The following is a 25317-nucleotide window of genomic DNA, read 5'->3' on the forward strand; positions in this document are numbered from 1 at the left end:
AAAGCTAACACCATGTCTCCTGATAATATCTCCCAAGGGTAACATGTAAAGCGTGAAAAGTAACGGCCCTAGTACTGAGCCTTGAGGTACTCCGTACTCCATTCACTGCTACGAACTGATGGCGTTCAGATAAGTACGATTTGAACCAATAGCTAATGCACTTCTACTAATGCCAACAAAGTGTTCTAGTCTATTTAGAAGGATGTTGTGGTCGATAGTGTCGAATGCAGCGCTGAGATCCAGTAGAACTAATAAAGAGATACAACTAAGATCAGATGATAGAAGCAGGTCATTTGTAATTCTAATGAGGGCCGTCTTAGTACTATGATACGGTCTAAATCCTGACTGGAATTCCTCACAAATACAATTTTTCTCTAAGAAGGAATATAATTGTGAGGATACTACCTTTTCTAGTATCTTTGACAGAAAAAGGAGATTAACTAAATCTTTGGAGTCAAGTTATGGTTTTTTAATGAGAGGCTTAATAACAGCCAATTTGAAGGTTTTGGGGACATATCCTAATGACAGTGATGAATTATTAAAGAGGATCTATGACTCTTTTAGTAGTTTAGATGGAATAGGGTCCAACATGCATGTTGTTGGTTTAGATGATTTAATAAATTTATACAATTCTTCCTCTCCTATAGTAGAGAATGAGTGGAATTGTTCCTCAGGGGATCTATAGTGCATCTGATGTGATACTGTAGCTGACGGCTGCATGGTTACAATTTTATCTCTGATAGTATCGATCATGGAAGTAAAGTAGTTCATAAAGTCATTACTGCTGTGCTCTTGGGAAATGCACTAGGGTATTTTCCTGCCAGGCTATATGAAATACCTCTAGTTTTGTTTTCCTCCAGCTGCGCTCCATTTTCCGGGCTGCTCTCTTTAAGGTGCGAGTGTGCTCATTATACCACGGAGTCGGACTGTTTTCTTTGATCTTCCTTTAGCGTAAAGGAGCAACTGTATCTAAAGTGCTAGAAAAGAGAGAGTCCATAGTTTCTGTTACATCATCAAGTTTTTCTGCGCTGTTGGATATGCTGAGGAATTGAGATAAATCAGGAAGATTACTTACAAAGCAGTCTTTTGTGGTTGAATTGATGGTTCTACCATACTTGTAGCAAGGAGTAGAATTTACAGTATTAACTATATGGAGTGAGCTCTCATGATTGCAGATTGTTCCAGATCAATGTGAATCATCAGATTGTCAAGTCAAGTCACCTTTATTTATATAAGCACCTTATACAATACAGACTGTGTCAAAGTAGCTTTACAGTGTTAAACAGGAAAAACGTGTGCTGATAATGCAAGAGGACAATTGATTCAGTTTTCCAACTAAAGTCAGTTCATTGTTGATTCAGTGATGTCTATATCGTCCAGATCAGTTCAATTCAAACAGAATCTGTGCAATCAAGTCGACGATACTGATGGAAATTAAGTGCCCCCAATTAAGCAAGCCAAAGGTGGTAGGAACCAAAACTCCATCAGTGACAGAAATGGAGAGAGAGAGAGAGAGAGAAAAAAAAACCTTGGGAGAGAACAGGCTCAGTCGGGGGTCAGTTCTCCTCTGGCCAGAATTTGGATTGTGTGAGGCTGAAAAACTCACCAGTTCTTCTTGCACAGATGATCTGAAGAAGAATCACAGCAGGAGCAGCAAACACTGCAAACTCAACAATAATCACAATCACTGCGAGAGGACAGGTGATAGACACAATCAAGAGAAGAAGAAAAAAACAGACTCAGTCTGTGAAACTGGGAATGAAATGAAAGGCATAATACGACGAACAATGTTAAGATGTGTGTGGAACCTCCGAATAATGATCCAGCAGTCCTATTGACTTCAGTTACTGCTCGGATCATGTCTGTTAGTTCAGTTTGAATATAATAAACATACAGTATCAACCAAACATCATCATCATCACATCATACTTAAATTCAACATCAAATGATGAAAGAACTTCCATTGTTTCATGAGTCCATCATCTACTATCATGTTAATCTGAAGGTGTCAGGAGAAACATTTACTGTCCGATTAGGGCTTTTGAGTTGATCTGAATCTCTCAGTACAAGTGATGCATGCATTATAAGACAACTGGACACAATATGACACTCATAAGAAAACAGTGATATTTATATCATGAAGCAAAATGTTATACTAGAATATAACTTTCTGACATTGTTCTTTGGGGAGGAGCTCCATCTTTGAGTTGATCTGAATCTGCTGGTTTTGAAGATGAACTTCATTCACTGTGAAAACTTTAGATAATGTTTCTTTGTCATGTCACTTGTAATGTGTGGTTAGGACAGATGATATTGTATTGCTTGATGCATTATTGTGTCTCAGGATGCTCATCAGACCTGAAAGTGCTGGATCTGAAGATGATCTACTTAATGTGATAGTTATATGTATGCATGTGTAGACCAGATGAATGATTGAAACGCTTCCCACATGTAGTGCACTGATACGGTTTCTCTCCAGTGTGGATCCTCTCGTGTCTTTTAAGGCTTCCTGACTGACTGAATCTCTTGTCACAGTGTGAACACTTGTACGGTTTCTCTCCAGTGTGGATCATCTCATGCCGTTTTAAACACTTTGCTGAAGTAAAAGTCTTCTCACACTCAATGCATATGAACTCTCTCACAGCAGTATGTATTTTCTGATGTTCCTTCAAATTTTCTTGACGTGAAAAACTCTTTCCACACACAGAACATGAATATGGCTTCTCCGTTGAATGAACTGTCAGGTGCTTCTTCAGGTTTGAAGGCCTTGCAAATGTTTTGCCGCACTGATCACATGAGTACAGTTTTTCTTCAGAGTGGATGAACATGTGGCCCTTAAGGTGTCCTGTTTGTGAGAAACTCTTCCCGCACTGATCACAAGAGTACGGTTTCTCTCCAGTATGATATCTCATGTGACACTTAAGATGATGTTTTTGTGTGAAAGTCTTTCCACACTGAGTGCAGGTGCAAGATTTCTTGGCTCTGCTTTTCTTTAAATCTTTCTGTTTGGTTTGAGAGCAAGTTTTTTCTCCAGTTTTGACATGATTTTTCTCCTCAACTTCTCTCGAGTCTTCATTCTCGTCGTTTTCTTTAATCATCTCTAAAAATGAAAGTAAAAATGGTTTATTTTCAGTAACTCGTAAAAAGCAGAGAAATGTGGACATAAAAATGAAACCTGATATAAAAGTGTAAAGTAGATCATTATACCAATTTTTTTTGTAAATTTTCCGTCCCTGAAATGATTCCATGAATGAGGTACACTGATCTTCAAATAATTTTTAAAACATTATAGGCAGAAGTCCATGTTTCTATAGGAAGAACTATTAAATATGTTTGATCCACCACAAAAATGATCAGACATAATGTTATAGAAAAAAGTGCCCAGTTCATAGAAAGTGTCTCTTATGGCTGGTTTCCACCGAGCGGTACGGTTCACTACGGTACGCAATTACATCCGTTTCCATTGTTAGAAGTTGTGAATGGTACCAAAATAGCGAAAAGTACCATACCACTTTTGTGGTACCCTTCTGTTGGGGTACCTAGCACAGCAAAGGGTGGAGCTAAACTCACTGCAGAACCTTGATTGGGTGACTAGAATCATCACTTTTGCCTGATACAAGCTCCTCCTTCACTCGTTCCGCTCCGTCTATGAGTGTCATTTACATCAGAGTGTGCAAACACAAAAATATATATATATAACAGTGTATTTTATATTTTCACACAGACAATACCCATTTCTCAATGTGTTCTTGTGGACTTGTGAAACATCACTGCCCAAAAACCAGCATAATTTTCAAAATATTACTGTTATTCTGTCATGAAATGTAGTTTTAAGAGTTTTTCAGGCGAGAATGTAGTTGTTTAAAACTCAAATTTGCGGTTTATTTATAAAGATGGCGCCTATTTGGAAAATTTGCTTCGCTGATTTCAGAGCTCAGAATCATACCGTACTGTACCGTTCTGACCCGTACCGCTCGCTGGAAACCAGTCATTACAGGGCTCCAGACTAACATTTGAGAGCAGAGGCACCAGACCCAGTAAGATCTACAGATGGTAAAAATCTGTTAACACCACAAACTCATTAAAGACGAATGAAGAATAAACACCAACCTCCTTGTTCCTCCTGTTTTATTCTCCAGGGTTCGGGTTCTGGTTCTTGTTTTATTCTGCAGGGTTCTGGTTCCTCGTGATTTATTCTCCAGGGTTCGGGTTCTGGTTCTGGTTCTTGTTTTATTCTGCAGGGTTCTGGTTCCTCATGATTTATTCTCCAGGGTTCTGGTTCCTCGTGATTTATTCTGCAGGGTTCTGGTTCCTCCTGTTTTATTCTCCGGGGTTCTGGTTCCTCGTGATTTATTCTGCAGGGTTCTGGTTCTGGTTCTTGTTTTATTCTCCAGGGTTCTGGTTCTTGTTTTATTCTGCAGGGTTCTGGTTCTTGTTTTATTCTGCAGGGTTCTGGTTCTCTCTCCTCTTTAACAAACACCATCTTCTCAGTTCAGATGATACTCCTCCAGATATTCCTGCTTGCTTCAACACTTAGTCATGTCTGTGAAGATGAGAATATTACAGGAAACGTTATTTACTGATCTGATGCAATGCTGTATCTTTCTATTTAGAAATAGGCTACATTTCAACAAACAGTTTGTAGCATCCCGAGATAACAACAGAGAGCTGGTGACACTAATCTTCTTCCTCTGGGGTTTACTGGTGTTTAACAAACAAACATGTGTTTCAGCGCCACCCGCTGGACTGGAGAGAAGCGGAGAGAGGAGGGAAATAATACGAGATAAATACTTTGTGAGTGTACAGATTTAAATTAGGCAAAGTCAGCTCTGCTTAACTTAAACAATATTAGCAAATACAGAGAATAATGTGTTGTCTACATGCTGAAGAACATTCATGTTAGAAAGCATCAAGCACTTCATCACATTTAGATATAGAGTTCAATTATGAAATGAGTAGAGTTTTCAACAGATTTTCAGTTTGTTGGATACAACATTGTGTTTTTTGTTATATATATATTTTTAAGCAATAAACAGCTAATTGTATGAAGTAAATGTGCTTTCCAGACTGTCTGACAGGGTTGAAGGAATATCTTAAAGCGATAGTTCTTCCAGAAATGAATTCTGTCATCATTTACTCGGCCTCAGTTGCTCCAAACCTGTATAAATGTCTCTGCTCTGCTGAACTCAAAGGAAGGTATTTGGAACGACGTCAGGAACCAAACAGATATCACCCCATTGACTACCATAGCATTTTTTCATATTATTTTTCCTACTATGGGAGTAAATGAGGACGAGGTCTGTTTGGTCCCTTTAACTTATCATTAGATGCTTGATAGTACTCACTACAACTATTTCATTTGTGCCTAAATTGTTTTTTGAAAGCAATACATGAAATGTCAATCTACCTCATTCATCTAATTAATTCATAAAAACACACCAGAATGATTATAATGTTTTACAGCAGCTGTCTTGTTTCTGCTATTACATCAATAATCGCTTTCATATTTCACTCTTTGAATATTGGCATATTTAAAGTGATTTTTTAATTTCATTTCAGAGCTTATGAAAGAGAGCGAGGAGAGTGAAGAACTGAGTGAAGTGGAGGAGAAACATCACGTCAAACCTGGAGAAAAACCCTTGAGTCACTCAAAGACTAAAAATAATTTTTTAAAGAAAAGAAAAGCCAATAAATCTATCACCTGCACTCAGTGTGGCAAGAGTTTCACAAACAAACAATGTCTTGAGTTTCATATGAGAGTTCACACCGGAGAGAAGCCGTTCACATGTGATCAGTGCGGGAAGAGTTTCACAAACAAAGTTAGACTTGAGCATCATATAAGTGTTCATACTGGAGTGAAGCTGTTCATATGTGGCCAATGTGGATTAATCTTCATGCGATCAGCACATCTTAATGATCACATGAGGATCCACACCGGAGAAAAGCCATTCAAGTGTGATCAGTGCGGCAAGACATTTCTTTGGTCATCAAACCTGAAGACACACCTGACAGTTCATACGAAGCAGAAGCCACATTCCTGCTCTGAATGTGGAAAGAGTTTTTCACTGCTGCAGAGTTTACATGTACATCAGAAAATACACACCGGTGTGAGAGAGTACTTGTGCTTCGAGTGTGAGAAGACTTTTATTACAGCGAGCTGTTTAAAACTGCACCAGATGATCCACACTGGAGAGAAACCTTACAAGTGTTCATACTGTAACAAGACATTCAGTCAGTCAGGACATCTGAAAACACATCAGAGGATCCACACTGGAGAGAAACCTTACAAGTGTTCATACTGTGACAAGACATTCAGTCAGTCAGGACATCTGAAAACACATCAGAGGATCCACACTGGAGAGAAACCTCACAAGTGTTCACACTGTGACAAGACATTCAGTCAGTCAAACCCTGCAGAATAAAACATGAGGAACATGGAGCTTGGTGTTTATTCTTCATTGATCTTTAATAACTGTTTGTGGTAATGTTACATTAGGCTTACAAAGCTTTAAATCTTGCATTTTGCACATTGTGTGATTATAATTTTGACATGAGCTATCAAGTAGCTTCAGGTAACAATGTAGCTATATAGGAATATCAGGGCCATGTCATGAAGAGAGAGAAATGACATGCTTTCGTGTAAATAAGATAAATAACATAAGGTTATTTAGTTTGTTTAACATTATATTTACTGATCTCCGACTGGCGAAGTTGAAGTTGAACATCATTAGCGCTGACTTGGATAACAATCTTACTGAATTTACGTTTAGCATTAGCCAGCACTTTTAAATTTGCCAGCACTTTTAAATTTGCTAAGATAAACATGGCTCCCGGTAAACATTGGACTATTGTTGTCACGGTCGGTGGTTGTAGTAATCGGCGCCCACACAAAAGGATAACAAAAAGGTATATTTAATAGCATCAACTCACTTCAAACCATTTACAACTTAAGAACCGACAAGGATAGGGACAAAACTGAATGCTTATAAAGAAACAGGAAACAAAGGAGCAAACTAGATAATTAATCAAACACAGGTGACGAATATAACTAATTAACAAAACTAGGTCAGAAACTAAAACAGGAAGAACCAAATATGGGCAGAAAGGAAACTAAACAGAAACAGATATATTACAGTATCTCCCCCTCCCGGAAGGTGCGTCCCGCACCGTAACAGTAACATCGGGGAGGGGGGGCGGGTGTCCTGGAGGCTGGAGCAGGACAGGGGAGCCTCCAGGATGGATCAGGAGTCTTGGGAGACCATGGCAGGACTGGAGATTCGGGAGGCCATGGCGGATCTGGAGCCTTGGGAGGCCATGGCAGGACTGGGGATTCGGGAGACCATGGCGGATCCGGAGCCTTGGGAGGCCATGGCAGGACTGGGGATTCGGGAGACCATGGCGGATCCGGAGCCTTGGGAGGCCATGGCAGGACTGGAGATTCGGGAGACCATGGCGGATCCGGAGCCTTGGGAGGCCATGGCAGGACTGGAGATTCGGGAGGCCATGGCGGATCTGGAGACTCAGGAGTCCATGGTGGATCAGAGTCCATTGTGGCCTTGGCCTTTGGCCTGGCCACACAGACTGGGACTATATGGCCCCCCCCCAAAATTTCTTTGGGAAAGTTCCCCTCTGGGGGCCACATTGGAGGAGAGGGCTCTAGAGGGCGCTCTGGAGGAGCGGGCACTTGGGGGCGCTCTGGAGGAGCGGGCACTGGGGGGCGCACGGGAGGCGCGGAGCTGGACGGAACCAGCGGAGACGAAGGAGAGCTGGACGGGACCAGCGTAGATGCAGGAGGGCGCTCTTGCAGCGCCGACACTTGAGGGCGCTCTTGCAGCGCAGACACTTGAGGGCGTACGGGAGGCGCGAAGCTGGATAGAACCAGCGGAGACGAAGGAGAGTTGGACGGGACCAGCGGAGACGCAGGAGGGCGCTCTTGCAGCGCGGACACTTGAGGGCGCTCTTGCAGCGCGGACACTTGAGGGCGCTCTTGCAGCGCGGACACTTGAGGGCGCTCTTGCAGCGCGGATTCAAAGGGGCGCTCTTGTAGCGCGGACATTAGAGGGCGCACGGGAGGCGCGGGGCTGGACGGGACCAGCGGGAACTCAGGTGGGCTGGACGGGACCAGCGGGAACTCAGGTGGGCTGGACGGGACCAGCGGGAACTCAGGTGGGCTGGACGGGACCAGCGGGAACTCAGGACGGCTGGACGGGACCAGCGGGAACTCAGGACGGCTGGACGGGACCAGCGGGAACTCAGGTGGGCTGGACGGGACCAGCGGGAACTCAGGTGGGCTGGACGGGACCAGCGGGAACTCAGGTGGGCTGGACGGAACCAGCGGGAACTCAGGTGGGCTGGACGGAACCAGCGGGAACTCAGGTGGGCTGGACGGAACCAGCGGGAACTCAGGTGGGCTGGACGGAACCAGCGGGAACTCAGGTGGGCTGGACGGAACCAGCGGGAACTCAGGTGGGCACTTGCGAGGTGCAGGCATTGGTGGGCTCAGACGAGGAGCAGGCACAGGAAGGCACTGGCGAGGAGCTGGCACTGGAGGGCGCTTGCGAGGAGCAGGTACTGGATGGCACTGGCGAGGAGCAGGCACTGGATGGCACTGCCGAGGGGCAGGCACTGGAGGGAATGACATGCCCTCAAACTCTACTAAAATCCCGACCGGCACCTGTTTTTCCCCCCTCGGTGGTTTGGGGGAACCGTTATTGGCGGCGGAATCCCTCTTCTCCGCGGACGGCGCAACGTTCATCGCCCCTCGCGGCGGAATCCTCCTCGCCGTGGGCGGAACATTCCTCGCCGTCTCAGGCGGAACGAATTTCATTGGGGCGGTGGGTAAGGGTGTGCGGCGAATGGCGACCCGTTTTCCCCAAAACGGGTGGTCAGGGTAAGCCGCTACAGGCAGCCCGACATCCCACGCAGCACGGGCAGGGGCGAGCCGCGAACGGCGGCGTGAACCCCCGCAAATAACGGGCACAAGCTCCAGCTTCCTGAGCAGATCTCGTCTTCTGTAAGAGGTCGGTTCTTCTGTCACGGTCGGTGGTTGTAGTAATCGGCGCCCACACAAAAGGATTACAAAAAGGTATATTTAATAGCATCAACTCACTTCAAACCATTTACAACTTAAGAACCGACAAGGATAGGGACAAAACTGAATGCTTATAAAGAAACAGGAAACAAAGGAGCAAACTAGATAATTAATCAAACACAGGTGACGAATATAACTAATTAACAAAACTAGGTCAGAAACTAAAACAGGAAGAACCAAATATGGGCAGAAAGGAAACTAAACAGAAACAGATATATTACAATTGTGGCTGGTGTCTCTATTTTCACGTTCCGTACAATAGAATTGTCAATTACTAGAGCACTTTCATCAGGTTTCTCAGTGGATGTCACTGAGTGGGGAGAACCGGTTTGATGTTCTGATCGGAACGGAAGAGCGGTGTTTTGACCCGCGACTAGGCCGCCTCACAGTCACCCAGCTGCATGGGCTCTAATGAACAATGTACAGGATTCCCTGAGCTAGTCGCATCCAAAGCAGTATCTACAGCCCTCACATTCTTACTGTCCTCAACTAAAGTTTGGATGCGTGTCTCTAATTCTGAAACTTTCTCTGTCAGCCTAACTATTTCCCTGCATTTATCACATGTGAATCCCTTGCTGCTGACAGAGAGAGATAATGCTAACGTGCTGCACTCGTGGTTTTAAAAGCGAACATGTCAACTGTCAAAAAGAAATATGGTGGGAATTTAGTTATATATTATCACTTTAAACAACAGAGAGTGAAAGTAAGGTAAAGATTCAATAAGAAAGCGGAGCTACAATCACAAACCTCTCAGCAGCACAACAGACAGGAACAGACTGAAGCAATCGCTAACTGCTGAAATCATTCTCGGTTTGCAGATGTGTGTCTTCAGGCTTTAACTGTGAAGCGTATTACTGGCTTTTGTGGAGTAATGTGACTTATTTAATACAAAACTTCAAGATCACACTGTGGAAGAAACTCCAAGAAATTTTATTCATATGTTATGGTATGTTTTATTAATATATGCTTATCAGTATTGCTAAGATTCACATGCTTCTTTGCTGATTGAACAGAGAACAGCTATTGATCTTTAAGATGTGTGTGACAGTAAAAGAGCACACACAATCCTTATTCTAAGATTGAATTGTAATTGAATGGTAAAAGGGTGTTGGTGCATGATAGGAGGAATATAAGCAAGTCTAAGAATCTGGTTGAAAATACCATCATTGGCCTAGAGAGATAACATTCAGAGAGATGAAACTATAAGAGAGGAAGGATGCAGACACTCCGAGTGGTTTTATCACCGCTGAACGTTTCTTGCAAGAAAATAAAGGCAGCAGCTATTTGCACTAAGTGCGAATAGCATATTTTCTTAGCGATAGATACTATTTACACTGTTAAAATAGCAAGATTTTTCTGCTATTTATAGATACTACTTATTGCAAATAGTGGCGATTATCTGCACCTCAGTATTGTAGTACATTATAAAACAGTACTCAATAATAACGTATCTATAACGGGGCGAACAAGACGTGAGACGTGCGGATCATAAACATAATAGAACCCTGCCCAAAACACAATAGACAATCTAATGGATTTAATGGTTCTAATGGGAATTGTATTGGTTTTAATGGAAACTATAATGGTGTCTACTGGTATGTGATGGATTCTATTGGAAAAATGCCCAACACAAACTACAAAAGGAATTTTGTAATGATTTTACAGCTAAAAGCTAATGGTTTATAATGGTATTTTAATGGAAACCATTGGAATTTCTGTGATGGTTTCTATTGTGCTTCTGTTGTTTTTTTTAGCAGTGTTTAGTATAATTTTTTCAGGTTTCTTTGATGAATAGAAAGTTCAGATGAACAGCATTTAACCTTTTATAACATTATAAATGTCTTTATCATCACTTTTGATCATTTTAAAGCATCCTTGCTAAATAAAGGTATTCATTTCTATAATTTCTTTCCCAAAAATTGTACTTACTCTAAGCTTTTGAATGGTATTGTGTGTATTCACAGTTGTTTTTAATTTAATTGTTTTTTTTTATAATATGGTTGTGCCGCGCTGACACATGTTGTGTTTAGGCAGATATTTTTGTGGCTCTGGATATGGCACAATTAATGTGACCCAAAACCAGTCTTAAGGGTCTTTTTTTCAAAATTGAGATTTATGCATCATCTGAAAGCTGAATAAATAATCTCTCCATTGATGTATGGTTTGTTATGATCGGACAATATTTGTCTGAGATACAACTATTAGAAAATCTGGAATCTGAGGGAGCAACAAAATCTAAATATTGAGAAAATCTCCTTTAAAGTTGTTCAAATGAAGTTCTTAGCAATGCATATTACTAATCAAAAATGAAGTTTTGATATATTTATGGTAGGAAATTTACTAAATATCTTCATGGAACATGATCTTAATATCCTAATGATTTTTGGCATAAAAGAAAAATCAATAATTTTGACCCATACAATGTATTTTTGGCTATTGCTCCAAATATACGCCAGCGACTGGAGACTGGTTGTGTGCTCCAGGGTAACACATGTGTAAAAGTCCTGAGAGAAGAGCAGTTATAAATAATAATAATAAATAATACACATACTTTATAAGGTAGCACATAAAGAGCTGTAAAAACTATTAAATCACACTGTTTGTATTTTAATGCTGGTTTATCCCTTATTCTACACCAGTTGTTAAAATTCTGCCTACTATATATAAAATATATATAGGCTACTATATAATGTATGTATATATATATATATACTGTATATATGTATGTATACTACTATATATATATATATATATATATATATATATACACACTTGTTTTGTTAGATAATCTAACACAGAATGTGATTTTAGACAGCAGCTGTAAACGGGACTTTTATTTATTTTGGATGAACGGGACTTTTATTGTATTTTATTTATTTATTTTTGGGATGAACGGGACTTTTATTTTGGCAGCCGGACGCCGTGACCTCACACGCCCGCGCCGCGCTGCTCTCCGGCTGAAGAAAGGTTTGTTTTTTCCTTGTTCGTTTATTAGGTTTTTAGCAGTATTTCGGAGTCTCAGTTTGACTGACTGGAGACAGTTAGTGTGTGTCTCTTATCTCCAGGCGCAGAAGAGAGATGGAGATGATTAAACAGGAGACTGAAGACCTGAGGATTGAAGCAGTGTTCAGCTTGAAACAACAACACACAGGTGAACGATATTATTGTGATGATATCAAAGAGCTTTTATTTGACTCTTCATGTAGAGATCACATGACCTGAGCGGTCTCTTTAGGAAAGCTAAGGGGTCTGAAGGCACTCAGCGACGCATTGGTGTCTGTTCTCGGTTCTGTCGAGACTGCCTTTACAGTGGAGTGTTGCAAGGTCTCCTGTCTCTCCGAGAGCTGTGCTACTGAGGCATTGATGAATATCTAGTCGTTAGGCTCTCCGTAAGCCTCCATGCTGAGGCTTTAGAGCTCGTTTAGGTAGTAGTGCCAGGTTCTCTGAGATCTTCCTGAGGTGCTTCCTGTTCTGGACGGTCCCAGACGAAAGACTGGTATCATGAGACAACATGGCCATTTCTGATTCACCCTGATTGTTTCACAATCTTTCCTCTGGGACAGCTGAAAATCCTGCAGTGTGTCTCGGGCTTTAAGAGAGTCAGATCTCCAGTCAGTGACCTTAAAGGTATTCTCAGGAATACCTAGCCATGAGCTCCGCCTATGGTTAAGCCTTTTTAAGAACGGCTAAGTCAGCGTTGGTGTATACCTTAGGGACGGGGACTTATTTAGAAGAGCTGAATTTAAGATCAGTCAAGAGGTGACCAAACTCGGTCCTGGAGGGCTGCTGTCCTGCAAAGTTGAGCTCCAACCCCAATTAACCTCACCTGAACCAGCCAATCAGGTCTCACTTGGTATACAAAAACTGCCTAGCAGGTGAGTTGGAGCTGGTTTGAGCTAAACTCTGCAGGACAGTGGCCCTCCAGGACCGAGTTTGGAAATCCCTGTGTCACTCGTACCTTTATTTACAGATGCATTTGTCACACTTCTCTAATAAGCTTCATCTGTGTGTGAAGACTATGTAATTAGGGGTGGGCGCTATGGCAAAAAGTTTATTTTTAATATCACAATTTCGTCACGATTCCTTGTCATGTTGGTTCTTCTATTTTGCAAGTTGTCTGAGCGTTACAGCCAAACTAATTTCCCTATTATAAAGACAAGGCCTTTCAGGGTAACACAATATAAGAGGGCGGATATTTAGGCCAAAGTGGGTGAAGATAAAAATCTTTGCCATTATTTTAGCTTTGTTATTAAAAAATAACAGATCAAAATGTGCATAATATACAAATAATAACTGTTTTCTGGAAATTAGGTGATGTATTTAGCAGGAGCATTCAAGAAACCGAGTAAGCAAATATAGAATTAAAACATACCCTTGAGTAGGGTTTACGTTTAAGGTCCTTGGGGTCAGATAGACACCAAACTATTACAGAGCGATTGCATTAGGAAATATACATTTTTTTATATGACAAACTATATAACATTTTAAAATTTACTTCTCATCTATACATTTATGCTGTGTTTTTGTGGATATTTGATAGTTTTTTTACCTATTTACTGCACAATTACTTAACTACACCATAAATTGGCTTATTAAAAAAGCACTTTAATGAAGATCTTAATTAAATCTAAATAGTTTTTGGACATTGCTCTATGTGTTAGGGATAGAATACTGTCATCTGCAAGTTTGTGGAAAAACTGTAGTTAGTTAAATAGTTAAAGAAAGTGCAATGACCACATATATCCAGTAGAGGTCCATAGGGACTCATTCATTTTCATTTAATCTTTCTTGACGCTTCAGAACTTTATGATGTATATTTTGTGAATTATATATTTAAACCATCTAAAATACATGTAAAAATCTGTATTTTTGTCAAAGGTTAGAATTTGTTGTTGTTGTCTGATATCTTTTGAATTCTCTGCTTTTGCAAAGTATTATACATAAATTTGCAGAAATGTTACAAGTCACCACTAAATGACATGACTGTAAAAAAAAATGATCTCAAATGATTTATTTTTTTTAGAACAAGAGATGAGTTTTTTAAAAGTAAATAAAACCAGCCCTAAACAACAGCACCAATGAACAGGAGTGAAGAGTACACAGGACAATGCTTTTTTTAATAAATCACACGGCTAATAACAAGAGAAAGAACAAGCACAGTGCAAAACGCTGAAAATGACACCGTATCATTAACTATAGTTTTTACAAGTCCATGCACATCTGGCAGATGCTAACAGCGTGAGCAATGCAGATGTTCTTCTTGCAGTTTGTGCCCTTTAGACTTCACAATATACTAGAACGTATATGTTTGATAAAACAGTCTATATAGCAAAGTGGCCTATGAGCTCCTCACGAGTGACTTCTGCTGACAAAACTGCAAACTATTTACTATATTTCTTTATGAAATTTTTCTTCAATTAATTGCATCTCTGACTCCTGGTCTTAGTTCAGCATATCTGGTCCTTGGGTCTTCACTGTACATCCCCTACACTTCAATAATCAGAATGAGCTTTATTGGCCAGGTGTGTTTACATATATGATGAATTTGTTATAGCAAATTCCTGTCGCTCAAATAGTAGAGCATGGCGCTAGCAACGCCAAGATCATGGGTTCGATTCCCAGGGAAAGCAAGAGCTGATAAAATGTAGAAACTGTAACTTGACTGCAACGTAAGTCGCTTTGGATAAAAGCGACTGCTAAATAAAAATGTAAATGTAAAAAAAATGTAGTGACAGAAGCTCCACAGTGCAACAGAATGCCAGCGACAGGACACTGATAATAAAAGAATAATATACAAACATACAAATAGGCAATGCACAAAATAGCAAAAACACTATCTAATATAGACAATTATGTGTGTACAGGTCTGATATGTGCAAATTTTGAAATGGAAAAATAAGTCGTGTGGTGAATAAATAATGATGGTGTTTAAATCCTGAATGAAACTGTTCACAAGTACCATTGCAAAGTGAAGGTGACTCTATTTTTTGAATATTTTAGACCTGAATGGCAGATTCAGGATTGGTCTATAATAACCCAGTTTTGTTGTTGTTGAAGAAAATTAATTTTATGTTGATTCTCATGTTTATGTAGTGCAAAACCTTTCTGGTATGGCTGTGTAGAAGGAAAAGGGTCTGGGGATTTTAGCCTAAGATGTATGGACTACAAGGGGAAAAGTAGACATGAGGGAGGTTTGTAAGCTTGTGACCTTGAAGTGAAGTGAAGTGACATTCAGCCAAGGATGGTGACCCATACTCGGAATTCGTGCTCTGCATTTAACCCATCCAACGTGCACACACACAGCAGTGAACACACACACACACACACAGCAGTGAACACACACACACCGTGAACACACACCCGGAGCAGTGGGCATTTATGCTGCGGCGCCCGGAGAGCAGTTTGGGGTTCGGTGCCTTGCTCAAGGGCACCTCAGTCGTGGTATTGAGGGTGGCGCAGAAACCGTTCCACAGACGATGCTATTGCCTTCACCCTGCACACTGCTCTCTCCCACCTGGAAAATAAGAACACCTATGTGAGAATGCTGTTTGTGGACTACAGCTCAGCATTCAATACCATAGTGCCTGCCACACTGGTTGAGAAGCTCCAGACTCTGGGACTAAACGGATTGCAGCTGGATCCTGGACTTCCTGACAGGCAGATGTCAGGTGGTCAGAATGGGCAACAACACTTCATCCCCACTGACCCTCAACACTGGTGCTCCTCAGGGCTGCGTCCTCAGCCCACTCCTGTACTCCCTGTACACACACGACTGTACAGCAACACACAGCTCCAACGTCATCGTCAAATATGCTGACGACACAACGGTGATAGGCCTGATCACTGACAACGATGAGACGGCCTACAGAGAGGAGGTGAGAACCCTGACTAAATGGTGTCAAGAGAACCACCTCTCACTCAACATCGACAAGACCAAGGAGCTGGTGGTGGATTTCAGGAGACAGAGCAGAGAACACACACCCATCACCATCGACATGACACCTGTGGAGCGAGTAAACAGCTTCAAATTCCTCGGTGTTCACATCACTGAGGATCTCACATGGTCCGCTCACACAGATGCAGTGCTGAAGAAGACACACCAACGCCTCTTCTTCCTGAGACGGCTGAGGAAGTTTGGAATGAGCCCCAGCATCCTCAGATCATTCTACACCTGCACTGTGGAGAGCATCCTGACAGGCTGCATCACCGCCTGGTTTGGAAACAGCACTGCTGGCAACCGCAAAGCTCTGCAAAGGGTCGTGCGAACTGCCCGTCACATTGTTGGAGGTGAGCTTCCCTCCCTCCAGGACATCTACACCAGGCGGTGTATAAAGAAAGCTCGGAGGATCATCAGTGACTCCAGCCACCCGTCCCACAGACTGCTCTCTCTGCTGCCCTCAGGAAGACGTCTCCGCAGCATCCGATCCCGCACTAGCCGACTGAGGGATAGCTTTTTTCCTCAGGCTATCAGGCTAATGAACAGTAAAAACTAATACACCCTACAGCATACTCCCACTTTACAGTATACCACGCACTGCACTTTAATTCCATACAGTTCAAACTGGACTACCAGTACACTACTGCACAAATACAACAATCTTTTTGCCAGCACTGGATACCATCCAATGCACATCCATGACATTTGCACATCCGGTTTATATATAATCTGCTGCATCTTCGCATATTACTGTGTGTATATAACGTAGAATGTGTACTACATACTGTGTATAATGTGTATCGATAACTGTATGTCTGTCTAATAGTACACTGTGTGTACTGAGTATATGTATGTGTATATTACACATTGTCATCTGTATAAGTCTGTACGTATGTATGGTAATGTCTATATGTAAATTGTTTCTGCACTGTCTGGAGCACGCTCTCAAGAATTTCACTCACGAAGGCACATGTGCTGTGGTGATGTGACAATAAAAGTGATTTGATTTGAGAGGGCGCTGTACATTCACTCCCCCAACCTACAATCCCTGCCGGCCCGAGACTCGAACCCGCAACCTTTGGATCACGAGTCCAACTCTAACCATTAGGCCACGACTTGAGTGCCTAGAGTGTGGATATAAGGTGGAGGAGCACCCTCCCCGGGTTGTCACCCTCTGCAGCGACTTGTGTTTCTGTGTGACTGTCTGACCTTCTTTGCAAAGAATGAAAACTTTAAAAGACTAAGAGTGAGTCTTATGCTGATTAGAGTCAGTTAAAATTGCCACAACAGTTGCCTAATGTTAGTTTTGATGTTTTAATACTTTAATCTTAGTTTTGCTCTCTGTTGCTTTGAGCCATTAAACTCAATTAACTTCTATTTGTCTCTTTTTTTTCACTTTAGACCTGATGGCAATAAAAGAAGAGAGTCAAGAACTGAAAGAAATAGAAGAGAAAGATCAACATGAGAGACATGATTTCTCTGTTGTAAAAAAATCCATATCGACTGAAACCAATTCGGTTCAGAAGACCAAACCTCCCAGTTACTTAACTTGCCATGAATGTGGAAAGTGTTTCACACTGAAAGTAAACCTTAACGAACACATGAAAATTCATACTAGAGAGAAGCCGTTCACATGCAAACACTGTGGAAAGAGTTTCACACTGAAAGCAAACCTTAAAGAACACGTGAAAATTCACACTGGAGAGAAGCCATTCACGTGCCAACACTGTGGAAAGAGTTTTTTTACTAAAGGAAGTCTTAATCAGCACATCAGAATTCACACCGGAGAGAGGCCGTTCACATGCCAACACTGTGGAAAGAGTTTCGTTACTAAAGGAGCCCTTAATCAACACATAACCATTCATTCAGGGAAGCCGTTCACATGTGATCAGTGTGGAAGGAGTTACAAATATGAAGAAAGCCTCAAGTCCCATATGAGAGTTCACACTGGAGAGAAGTCGTTCGCACGTGATCCATCTGGAAATAGTTTCAAATACAATGAAACCCCTAATTCACAGACGAAGAGAGAACATTCAGGAGAGAACAGCTTCGTGTGTCATCAGTGTGCAGAGAGTTTCAGCTGTAAAGTAAGCCTCTACACTCATGTGAGACTTCATACTACAGAGAAGGCTTTCACCTGCGAACTGTGTGGGGATAGCTTTTTACAAAATGGAAATCTCAAGTCACACATGAGAATTCACACTCGAGAGAAGCATTTAGTGAGGAAAGAGTTTCAGATGTAACCCTTGATTCAAACAAAGTCCTTACAACTGTAAACTGTGTAGGATCATAGAAACGTGTTATTAAACTGTTATTAATTCACTACTATAAAGCGATGTAACTGGGGATGTCTTTTTTAAATGGTGCCAGAAAATATGCATCTCTGTGAAATATCTTAAAATTAATGAATATATATATGCATACAGTATCTCACAGAAGTGAGTACACCCCTCATATTTATGTAAATATTTTATTGTATCCTTTCATGTGACAACACTGAAGAAATGACACTTTGCTACAGTGTTATACAAGCTGTGCACTCACTACTTTACAGAGTAAATTTGCTGTCCCCTCAAAATAACTCAACACACAGCCCTCTTGGGCATGGAGTTCACCAGAGCTTCACAGGTTGCCACTGGAGTCCTCTTCCACTCCTCCATGACGACATCACGGAGCTGGTGGATGTTAGAGACCTTGCGCTCCTCCGCCTTCCGCTTGAGGATGCCCCACAGATGCTCAATAGGGTTTAGGTCTGGAGACATGCTTGGCCAGTCCATCATCTTTACCCTCAGCTTCTTTAGCAAGGCAGTGGTCATCTTGGAGGTGTGTTTGGGGTCGTTATCATGTTGGAATACTGCCCTGTGGCCCAGTCTCTGCTTCAGTATGTCACAGTACATGTTGGCATTCATAGTTCCCTAAATGAACTGTAGCTCCCCGGTGCCGGCAGCACTCATGCAGCCCCAGACCATCACACTCTCACCACCATGCTTGACTGTAGGCAAGATACACTTGTATTTGTACTCCTCACCTGGTTGCTGCCACGCATGTTTGACGCCATCTGAACCAAATAAGTTTATCTTGGTCTCATCAGACCACAGGACATGGTTCCAGTAATCCATGTCCTAAGTCTGCTTGTCTTCAGCAAACTGTGGGCTTTCTTGTGCATCATCTTTAGAAGAGGCTTCCTTCTGGGACGACAGCCATGCAGACCAATTTGATGCAGTGTGTGGTGTATGGTCTGAGCACTGACAGGCTGACCTCCCACCCCTTCAACCTCTGCAGCAATGCTGGCAGCACTCATACGTCTATTTCCCAAACACAACCTCTGGATATGACACGGCGCACGTGCACTCAACTTCTTTGGTTGACCATGGCGAGGCCTGTTCTGAGTGGAACCTGTCCTGTTAAACCGCTGTATGGTCTTGTCCACCGTGCTGCAGCTTAGTTTCAGCGTCTTGGCAATCTTCTTATAGCCTACGCCATCTTTATATAGAGCAACAATTCTTTTTTTCAGATCCTCAGAGAGTTCTTTGCCATGAGGTGCCATGTTGAACTTCCAGTGACCAGTATGAGAGAGTGAGAGATAACACCAAATTTAACACACCTGCTCCCCATTCACACCTGAGACCTTGTAACACTAACGAGTCACCGGGGAGAGAAAATGGCTAATTGGGCTCAATTTAGGCATTTTCATTTAGGGGTGTACTCACTTTTGTAGCCAGCGGTTTAGACATTAATGGCTGTGTGTTGAGTTATTTTGAGGGGACAGCAAATTTACACTGTTATACAAGCTGTACACTCACTACTTTACATTGTAGCAAAGTGTCATTTCTTCAGTGTTGTCACATGAAAAGATATAATAAAATATTTACAAAATTGTGAGGGGTGTACTCACTTCTGTGAGATACTGTAGATAAGGGGAAATGTTTATGGAAAGCCAAGGTTTATGGGATGTTGCTGTGAAGCAGTTTTGGTATAAGAGTACATGTTGAATTTGTGCTGATGAAGTCCGAACATTGACACATAAGTAACTAAGATTGTTCAATAAACTGTTACTTTTTATCATAATCACTTCATCTCCTGCTTCTGCTTTTCTCGGTCAACTTCTTGACTGACAGAAGAATGTTAAACACTCATTTTGGGTATAAACAGCCCTGCTGACTAGTTCTTCTGTTACTGGATAAACTGATATTTTCTGACGGGATCTGGCATCCGTGGCTGGATCCTAAATATTATCTGGCGTTTAGACCCGATCTAACATTTTAGATCTAACCCTATATGATGCATAATCCTCATTATACCTTTATCATTATTCTTTTGTTTTATTCAGCCATTATTAGCCTTTATTCTGGCATTACAAGGTTTACCAAGCTACATCGCTTAAATCCCAGTATATATTTACTCAACTATTATTGAAAAAAGTATTTAAAAAAAAATACAACAAAACATTTTCTTATGACCTCATGTGAATTGACAAAATACATCACGAAGAAGAACTGCACCAGTTCTGCAGCTGCATAAGAGCATTAAGCTATATTAGACAATTTATGAGATCATTAGTACACTTTTACTCAAAACTCACTTTAAACCACCATTCTGTGTTTGTAATCAATTCCTTTTGCAATCACATGTGGAATGTGATCGTTAACTGTTGTTACAATATGCTATTTATAGCCTTTTATATCGCTGCACAAATTAGCATTTCAGATGTACACATAATTTATAGCTAAGAAAATACCCAAGTCTCTGGATATGAGATGCAGTTATGACTGAAGCAACGGACGAATCAGGTCTCGGTTTACACTGTCAGTTAAATGTGACCCAGAGTGTGCAGAGTTTAGCTGTAACCCTGATCAAACACACCTGAGCATGCTAATCAATGTCTTCAGGATCATTAGAAAATCACAGGTAGGTGAGTTTGATCAGGGTTGGAGCTAAACTCTGCAGGAAAGTGGATCTCGTGAGCCAGATGAGAGTATCCCTGATATAAATGATTAATATGTCACACACACACACACGCATGTTGGTTTTTGTAGTTTATGGGGACTCTCCATAGGCGTAATGGTTTTTATACTGAACAAACTGTGTGTGCTATTATTATTAGACACATTTATTATGATTCATATTATTTCAGTGACAGAAGTTCAGCTGCAGTATTACTGTCATGAAGAGACTCATAACATCTCACTGTTACTGATTGATCATGCAGCTCAAAGCATTATGGGTAGAATCTCTGGTCAATCAATTCTACTTAATCAACACAGTTTCACCGATGATAGATAATAAACATTAAACCCAGGACAGAGTGGCTGAGTGAATGTGGTCTGGACGGTGTGGATGAGGCTCATTGTGTTTCTGTAGACGCTGTAGAAGGACAGAGTTCCTGCTCTGTGATCCACATACACTCCTACTCTACTGATGTAATCATACTCTCCTGTTCTAATGATGATGGGGTTTACAGGGAAATCAGTCCATATCTTATTGTGCCAGAATGAGTATCTGGAGGGAGAGCAGATTAAACTCCAGGACTGATCATTATATCCAAACACACACTCATCACCCCGTCCCTTCCTGCTGATGCTCTTATATGACACTGATATCTCCACACCTCCAAACACCTCGTATCCACTCCACTCCAGCTCCCAGTAACAGCGTCCACACACACTCTCTCTACACAACACCTGATGATACACATCAAATCTGTCTGGATGATCAGGATACAGCTGATATGTGCCAGTGTTAGTCATCACTCTGTTGTTCTCGGACAGACGGAGGTGTTTATGTGCTGTGTTCGGATCCAGAGTGAGCTGATGGAAATCTGATGGAGATAAAACACATCACAATCAGGAATCCGTTTGACTGAACTCTTCATGTTCAGTGTCTCAGTACAGATGACCAGATATCTGTGCTCAACATCAATTATCAAACTCTTCTTTCACCTCCAACAGGTGAAAACTTACATTGTAGGAAGTGGTTCCTGGTCCTGGGAACAATGTTGGTGAATGTGTCTGTGGAAATCAACAGACATGAACAGTGTGATTCTCATTATCCTGCATCCATTCTGAGATGGTCCTCACTGCAGAACACAAGATCCAGGGGCTGTGGTTGGATTTAGATCCAACTCCTCCCACCCTACATACACCCAAACCCACCCATCTCCACCCTCTAGATGTGGATCCAACCCTGCCCCCTGGATCTTTGTTCTGCAGTGAGGGACTACTGTCCATTCCTGAGACATCTCTAATATAATGTTCTCCATGATAGGAGATGATGATGGAGAAATGTTCAACACAAAAGCATATATTTGGACAAACGTCTGGTCTTTACAGACTCAAATCACCACAACACAAGAACCATTGAGGTTTGATGTTATCAGTGTGATCTGAGCTCTGTAAACATGAGCTGATCAGTGATTGCTCTGTTCATCACAGTTATATCAATTCAGAAAACTGGACTACTTTATGTGTAAACAAGTGTATTATACAGTATATTAGTTTACAAAAAAACTTAAACCACTTGTTATAATGTCAAAATTATATCCTATATCATTATATAATCAGTGTTTTGCCCTGCAATTACTGCTTGCATTTATACTTTCTCGGGTATCTCCTCAAGGAGTCCAAATGAGTAAAATCAGAATAAACCCAGACAGTGATCGGTATTTACCATTGATGGGTTTTGATTCAGGCTGAGCTGTGAGAGAGAAATGCAAAGTGACATTAAACCACACAAACACATCAGCAAAACCAAGAGTACAGCTTCAGCTCAAAGACAACACTACATTTATTCTGGAAACATTCACTGTCAAACATCAATGCTAGAAACATGTATGATATATGAAAAGAATTTTGTTATATATTAAAAAAAACTTTTTAATTTAACTTTTTTATTTTTTAAGACACAGTCAACAATTTCAGCCTCACTTGAACCTGTTACCTTGCTTGTGCTTGTTCTCTAACTCTTCAGCCAGATGGTTCTGGCTCATCTTCCTCAGGATGTCCACCGTGATCTTCACAGCTTCTTCTGGTCCGAAACGCTTAATCATCAGATCCACTGTATCAGGAGCGTCTGCCTTCTCCAGATCGGCTGAAACGCTGTAATGATTCCTTAAATTTAGTTTAAACATCTTCAGGTCTTCTGTGACTAGATCATCCAGAGCGGCCAGAAGCTGGTCTGAAACAGACGCCATCACCCTTCACTGGACAAGCAAATAAAAACAGCTTTAATAATGAGCACAAAAGATTGTATCAACTAATATCTCAATACTAGCTGATGCTGAAGGTCTAGAATCAATGTGAAATTTAGATTGATAGACAGGTCTTACTGTGAAAAATGAGGACGTTTGTATGCTTCTCGTTCCACCTCTGAACTGGCATCTCAAGGAAAACCTCCGAAAGTCATTTTCTGATAAAACAAGTGGAACCAGTATTTCAAGAAACACGAGAGACGCTCTGGGTGAAACACATATGTTATAGCTGAAGTATGCAGCAGACTGAGAAATTACAGTTACAGTAAGTGTAACGGTCCCGTCTCGAACCCTTGTTCTCCTGTGTGGGAGGCAGACGCGCTAGCCAGGAGGCTAACTGGCTGCAGTCGCTAGTGTGTCTCTTGAGATCAGGGGAGTGAGGTTTACCTGCACAGCATCTACTTGCTGGCCTCCATTACATCAGAAACATGCAGATAAACAGCAACAGACAGGCAGAACAAGGGGAGACACTTTTCTTACAGGTAGAGGGACCAACACTAATTCTAATCAGTTCATTACAATTTCAATTACTCGAAACAATGGTTCAATACCCTTACAAACATGTCCTGTGGTACTGCAGCAGTACTACATAAATTTACCACACAGCAAATGAGCAGAGCTAAATATGACAGGTTTACCCCACAGCACTTTCTGTTGTACAGAATTTACCATTAGATGCCGTATGTGGTTTTTGTGTTGTAATTCCAACACAAGCTAAATATTACTAAGGATTACTACAGCACTTTCTATATAGCATGAACTTACTACAGAAAATACTATGTGTTGTATTTGTATGGTTTTTGTGTGATATTTCCAAAACAATGACATCTAGCTGGCAGAAATATAATGCAGGTGAGTGCAGTATGTCCAAATAAAGTAATGTGATATTTTTAAGGTTACTATAAGATCTGAATTAATATATGATAAAAATGCCAAGCTGTAATCAACTGCTAAAGTATTTTACAATATAAACAATTGTCTGATCTCACTTTATCATAATTAACAGCTATAATGTAATGACAACATCAATATTTCTAAGATATGAAATATAGTCCAATATGCATTATTTGTTATTATATATATATATATATATATATATACAGTGCCCTCCAAAAGTATTGGAACAGTAAAGACAAAATTGCTCTGTTGGCTGTGGAGTCAAGACATTTACAAATATGATTAAAAGATGAATATGAGACAAAACTACAGAATGTCACATTTTATTATTAGCCGTTTCAGCACATAGATGCTTTAACAGCTAAGAACTTCAGCACTTTTAGAGTTTCATCCCTCTATCTGATGAGAGCATAAGTATTGGAGCAGTTTCCTCACAGGTCTTTCTAAGTGATCAGCTGTGTCCTGTTGCATTAATTCTTCAGATATTAAAAGCAGGGAATGTGTCGTATCAGTTATATCCATTACTTCTGTATTCTGAATCTTGCATTCGATGATGAAACACAAACCAGGATGAAGACGAGGGAGCTGACTTTGAGAGAAAAACAAGCAATTTGGATGCTAAAAGAAAAGAGGAAGTCAGTTAGAGCTCTAGCAAAAACAAAGGGCATGGAGAAATCAAGAGTTTGGAAACCACCAGCAACCAACAACGACCTGATCGGCTGAGAAAACAACAGTAGTTGATAACAGACAAATCATAAAAGCTGTGAAAATGAATCCTAAAAGACGTGTCTGTAAAATCAGCAACAACTTCCAGAAAGCTGGGGTGATGCTCTGACAATCTACTGTCCTCAGGAGGCTTTGACACAGAATTACAGATGCTACACAGCAAGATGCAAACCTCTGACCAGCTCCAAACATAGAAAGGCAAGATCAGAGTTTGCAAAAAAGCACAAAGGTGAGCCAGAAGAGTTTTGTAACTCTGTTTATGGACCGATGAGACAAAGATGAACCTTTATCTAAGTGATGGGAAAGCACTAATGTGGAGAAAAACAGGGAACTGCAATGATCCCAAGCATACAGCCTCATCTGTAAAGCATGGTGGAGGTGGTGTCATGGCATGGGCATGCATGGCTGTCTCTGGAACAG

At 41.2% G+C, this 25317-nt stretch overlaps 3 protein-coding genes across 6 annotated transcripts; 1 reads left to right on the forward strand and 2 right to left on the reverse strand.

Moving 5' to 3' along the window:
* Positions 1-1212: 1212 nt before the first annotated feature.
* Positions 1213-4693, reverse strand: LOC306856480 (uncharacterized protein). Its single transcript, XM_079395793.1, has 2 exons — positions 4111-4693; positions 1213-3100 (listed from the first exon to the last, which is right to left on the reverse strand). The coding sequence occupies exons 1-2, from the start codon at positions 4481-4483 to the stop codon at positions 2385-2387; spliced, it is 1089 nt and encodes a 362-aa protein (XP_079251919.1). The 5' UTR covers positions 4484-4693; the 3' UTR covers positions 1213-2384.
* A 7306-nt stretch (positions 4694-11999) lies between these two features.
* LOC306856527 (uncharacterized protein) lies at positions 12000-20099 on the forward strand. Of its 4 annotated transcripts, XR_013783027.1 has the most exons (4): positions 12000-12058; positions 12137-12242; positions 17430-18453; positions 19912-20094. XR_013783027.1 is itself a non-coding variant. In XM_079395871.1 (3 exons), the coding sequence occupies exons 2-3, from the start codon at positions 12170-12172 to the stop codon at positions 18269-18271; spliced, it is 915 nt and encodes a 304-aa protein (XP_079251997.1). In that variant the 5' UTR covers positions 12000-12058; positions 12137-12169; the 3' UTR covers positions 18272-20099. The 4 variants fall into 4 exon arrangements, 2 of the variants coding, with proteins under 2 accessions (XP_079251997.1, XP_079251998.1); XM_079395871.1 differs by having other exon boundaries at positions 17430-20099; XM_079395872.1 differs by having other exon boundaries at positions 12157-12242; positions 17430-20095.
* Positions 20100-20355: 256 nt separating this feature from the next.
* Positions 20356-23399, reverse strand: LOC306856565 (tripartite motif-containing protein 16-like protein). Its single transcript, XM_079395923.1, has 5 exons — positions 23353-23399; positions 22965-23226; positions 22695-22721; positions 21989-22036; positions 20356-21846 (listed from the first exon to the last, which is right to left on the reverse strand). Exons 2-5 carry the CDS (start codon positions 23215-23217, stop codon positions 21284-21286), a joined length of 891 nt encoding a protein of 296 aa, XP_079252049.1. The 5' UTR covers positions 23218-23226; positions 23353-23399; the 3' UTR covers positions 20356-21283.
* Between the last annotated feature and the right edge of the window lie 1918 nt (positions 23400-25317).

This window comes from Barbus barbus (assembly GCF_936440315.1).
Source record: "Barbus barbus genome assembly, chromosome: 3".
NCBI classification, from domain to species: Eukaryota; Metazoa; Chordata; class Actinopteri; order Cypriniformes; family Cyprinidae; genus Barbus; species Barbus barbus.

Excerpts from the sequence above, each read along its gene's own strand:
- LOC306856480 (XM_079395793.1), bottom strand. The coding sequence starts at position 4,483 with ATGGTGTTTGTTAAAGAGGAGAGAGAACCAGAACCCTGCAGAATAAAA. Across the intron at positions 3,101-4,110 it reads AAAACAGGAGGAACAAGGAG|AGATGATTAAAGAAAACGAC; the intron begins GTTGGTGTTTAT and ends TTTCATTTTTAG.
- LOC306856565 (XM_079395923.1), bottom strand. The coding sequence starts at position 23,217 with ATGGCGTCTGTTTCAGACCAGCTTCTGGCCGCTCTGGATGATCTAGTC. Across the intron at positions 22,037-22,694 it reads TGAATCAAAACCCATCAATG|ACACATTCACCAACATTGTT; the intron begins GTAAATACCGAT and ends TGATTTCCACAG. Across the intron at positions 21,847-21,988 it reads CAGGAACCACTTCCTACAAT|ATTTCCATCAGCTCACTCTG; the intron begins GTAAGTTTTCAC and ends TATCTCCATCAG.
- LOC306856527 (XM_079395871.1), top strand. The coding sequence starts at position 12,170 with ATGGAGATGATTAAACAGGAGACTGAAGACCTGAGGATTGAAGCAGTG. Across the intron at positions 12,243-17,429 it reads CTTGAAACAACAACACACAG|ACCTGATGGCAATAAAAGAA; the intron begins GTGAACGATATT and ends TTTTCACTTTAG.